Source organism: Corella eumyota, chromosome 2 (assembly GCF_963082875.1).
Source record: "Corella eumyota chromosome 2, kaCorEumy4.1, whole genome shotgun sequence".
In the NCBI taxonomy this organism is placed as follows: Eukaryota; Metazoa; Chordata; class Ascidiacea; order Phlebobranchia; family Corellidae; genus Corella; species Corella eumyota.
Genome location: NC_137491.1, coordinates 20,702,266 through 20,705,760, shown reverse-complemented (window position 1 = coordinate 20,705,760; position 3,495 = coordinate 20,702,266). Strand labels below are relative to the sequence as shown.

General features: G+C 29.6%; 1 protein-coding gene across 1 annotated transcript; it reads left to right on the top strand.

Annotated features, from left to right (window-relative positions):
- Positions 1-162: 162 nt before the first annotated feature.
- On the top strand, positions 163-1,778 carry LOC145741187 (uncharacterized). Its single transcript, XM_082558728.1, has 5 exons — positions 163-308; positions 395-556; positions 640-681; positions 742-862; positions 975-1,778. The coding sequence occupies exons 2-5, from the start codon at positions 442-444 to the stop codon at positions 1,021-1,023; spliced, it is 327 nt and encodes a 108-aa protein (XP_082414854.1). The 5' UTR covers positions 163-308; positions 395-441; the 3' UTR covers positions 1,024-1,778.
- Positions 1,779-3,495: the final 1,717 nt, after the last annotated feature.

Here is a 3,495-nt window from a genome sequence, read left to right as displayed (position 1 = left end):
TTTGTATTTAATTATGACGTCATAAACAAAGTTTTGTTTACCTTATCCTCTGACACGAATGATTATAAAGTAACAATAGATGAATTTGTTACAAATATGACGTGACAATATTTGCTTTTCAATGGCAAGACAATAAAAAGAAACTACATCGTTATTTACTAAAACTTTGTTGCTACAACGGTTAAAATTGGTAAATATGTAACCAATATGAATAGGGACTCTTTCAACTGGGGATTTTATAAAGCACAAATATAAGAGCAGGGTTCCCTTTTCATGTATTTATTCTAGTTTTGCGGAACCCCATTTAGGTAGGTTTTTGAAAGCTTAAGTTTTTTACTTTTGGTAATATACATTTTGTACGTTACATATTTTTGATATCAGTTATTTTTTTTAGCGTTTCAACTAAGCATTTAAAGGAATTTTTCTAGTTTTTTGAAAAAAATGTCTAAAGACAACAAATACCCAGATGTTAATTTAAGTGGAGCTGATATTAAAGGAAAAAACCTTCTGGTTGATACGGCTCGAAAATACACAGGACCAGCTGAAGAAGTTACAAGTATGTGCCACCAACAAAGTTATTGGTATTTCTTAATAATTTTTGTCAGAAAATTGTTTTCATATTCAGCTTGTATATTTTAGAGGTAATGAAGGAAGAAAGAAAGGATGGTGACAAAAATAAAGGCAAGCGTAAACAATCTCTATAATATATTTAAGAATCTTTTTTTAACCTTTTTTTTACAGGAAGTGTTCCCAAGGTCAACGTGGATTTGTCAAATGCCACCATAACTGATACTAATTTGTTATGTGGTGATGCCAGAGAATATGATTTAACATCTTCTTCTAACACCAACACACAACCCAAGTATTAACTTTATTTAAACAAATAAGATGCACTTCTGTAATTAATTTAATTAAATAAAGCCAAAACTACCACTGTTTATTGCTATTATTACGTCATCAAATTATTTTTACAGAGAGGAAAAAGAACCGAAAACCGAAGAAATGGAAATAGACAATTGTTAAAATAAAAAATGAAATGTAAATAGCTCTTGTCGCTTCAATTATTACAATTCTTTGTGACGTCATGCACACAATATTCGAGTAACTTGACAATGTTTATTACGTAACAACCGATCGCTCATGTTGAAATAGTGACGTGAACTTTGTATAACAAAAAAGCTCCTAGGTTTTCCAGTCTCAGCATTTTTGTATTTTTTTATATTTTCAAGCATGCTGCTTCACATGAAATTTTAAGGGTAAACTTAAGGTTAAATAAGCGTTTATTTTCATGCACTTCGTTCTAGTGTAATAAAGGGTTTAATTTTATTTACTTTACAAGAGTTGTAACTAATATAATGTATTTGTAACACATTAAAACACTTTATTACAATTTAAACATAAATTTTGTAATTTGTTCGGTTATTTTTCGTTTTACCAAATTGTTAGGGTATAACAGAAACGAATGTAACGGAACTTAATAAAACGCCAAGTTCGTGCGCACAGTGTTTTTTTTAATGACGTCACGATCTGGTTTATAGAAATTGTGAAAAACAAAATTACTACTATTTTTTGTATGAATTTTACCAAGAAACAAATGGTAACTTTTGTAATAAATATTACGTTTAGTTAGAATGATATTCTACTCTTAATGTTGTTATTCATTACAGATATGCCATTTATATATAACCCTATGTTATTTCATCTTACTGCTTTGTAACGTTATTTACTAAAACTTGGTGGATCGAAAGTTAAACATGGTAATATTAAACCAGTGTTAGCAGGTACTATTTAAACTGTTTTTTTCCCAACTGGGTATTTTTCCATACTATTTCAACTAGGTAAAAAAAGTGAAAAAAGAGGTTCCTTGTTAATATATTTACTCCAATTTTGCGAAACTGATTAAGGTAGGTTTAAAAAGCTAGAGCTTTTGGTTTAAAGGATTTTAGGCCTCGGTTGTTATTTAAAAACCCTCACGCAAACAATTTTAAAGAAACAAACAGTAGTTTTTTATTGAATATGTCGAACTACAATAACGGTGTAGTCTATTATTAACTATATGTTAGTGCATTCTACTGGTTTGTAACGCTTTGGTCACATTCAAATGTCAGTTTATTATCAGTAACATTTATGAGAATCCAAGTAAATATAATGGAGCGAAGCAAACCTTTTTTTTAAGTGTTTTCCAAAAAGTTGTAATAAAAATAGATTCCCTAATCAGGGTGCTTTTAGTTGGCGACATCTTTTCTAACAAGTTTAAGGAAGTGGTTGAACGTCAAGTTCATCCAGTGACATTTATATATCTTACAGAAATACTATTTATATTTAACTACATAATATTCTATCTTGCTTTTATTAAGCTTCTGTAAATGTCAAAATTCTTCATGCTACTTCTTTCTTTGAGGTGTTTCCTAACCACTAGACAATGGGTTTCTGCTGTCAGTTGGTGGCATCCTAGCAAGTTAAACCAAGGTTGGAAATTAAGTTTATTTTTATTTACTTCTGATTTATTTTTTCTGTAAACCTCGCGACATTTATATGTGGGCAAAAGGGGATTCAGCATTCGTTATGACGTCATACGCAAACTTTTGTTACCCAATAATCTACCACAGGAGAAAATAATATGAAAACGGGTATTAAGTGGTATAAATATAAATATCGATTTTACGATATTTTTAAATTAAAGCCAGTCTGCCAATTGTATAGAAATATGTTGTTTTTAAAATTTTAGGTTTTCGGAAATATGTCAATTAGACGAATACCATTTCTTGTTTAAAGGTTTCTGTACAAGTCAAAACTCAAGTGTGTTATCCATGCAAATTGCGTGGCAATGACATGGGCCTCCTGAAATAGTTTGTTGATTAAAACTAACTTCTTTCTTCTAAGTGTTTTCAACAAATTGTAATAAGTAGGGTTCCTATTGCAGGGTGCAGTCAGTTGGCAAAATCTTTTTTATCAAGTTAAAAAAATATTTAAACGTTAAATTTGGTATTGGTTATTTGCAGTAAGGGTATTCTTTATAACTTGCGTTATTGAAAATACGCAAACTTTTGTTACCCAATAATCTACCACAGGAGATAATGATATGAAAACGAGTATATAGTGGTATAAATATAAAATCGATTTTAAGGATTTTTAAATCAAAGTTAATGTGCTATTTTCTATAGGAATAAAATGCACATCTTGGGTATTAGTAATGTAACTAAATCGCCATTCTACCCTTCTGAGGCCAAGTCCAATTTCGACAAATTTACTTCAATTTTAAATAAAATTCGACCCAAGTTTCAATGAGTTGTGGTTTTAGAAAAAGTGACGATAATAAGTACCCAAAATAGTTTATTGGGCAAAACTAACTTTTTTCTTTTGGTGTTTTTCAACAAAATGTAATAAATAGGGTTTGCAGGGTGCTTTCAGTTTAAGTATACTTGGACAATAAGTTTCGTATTCGATATTTTCAATAAAATTTTGTTTGTACAATTTGTTAATAAAATATTTTTT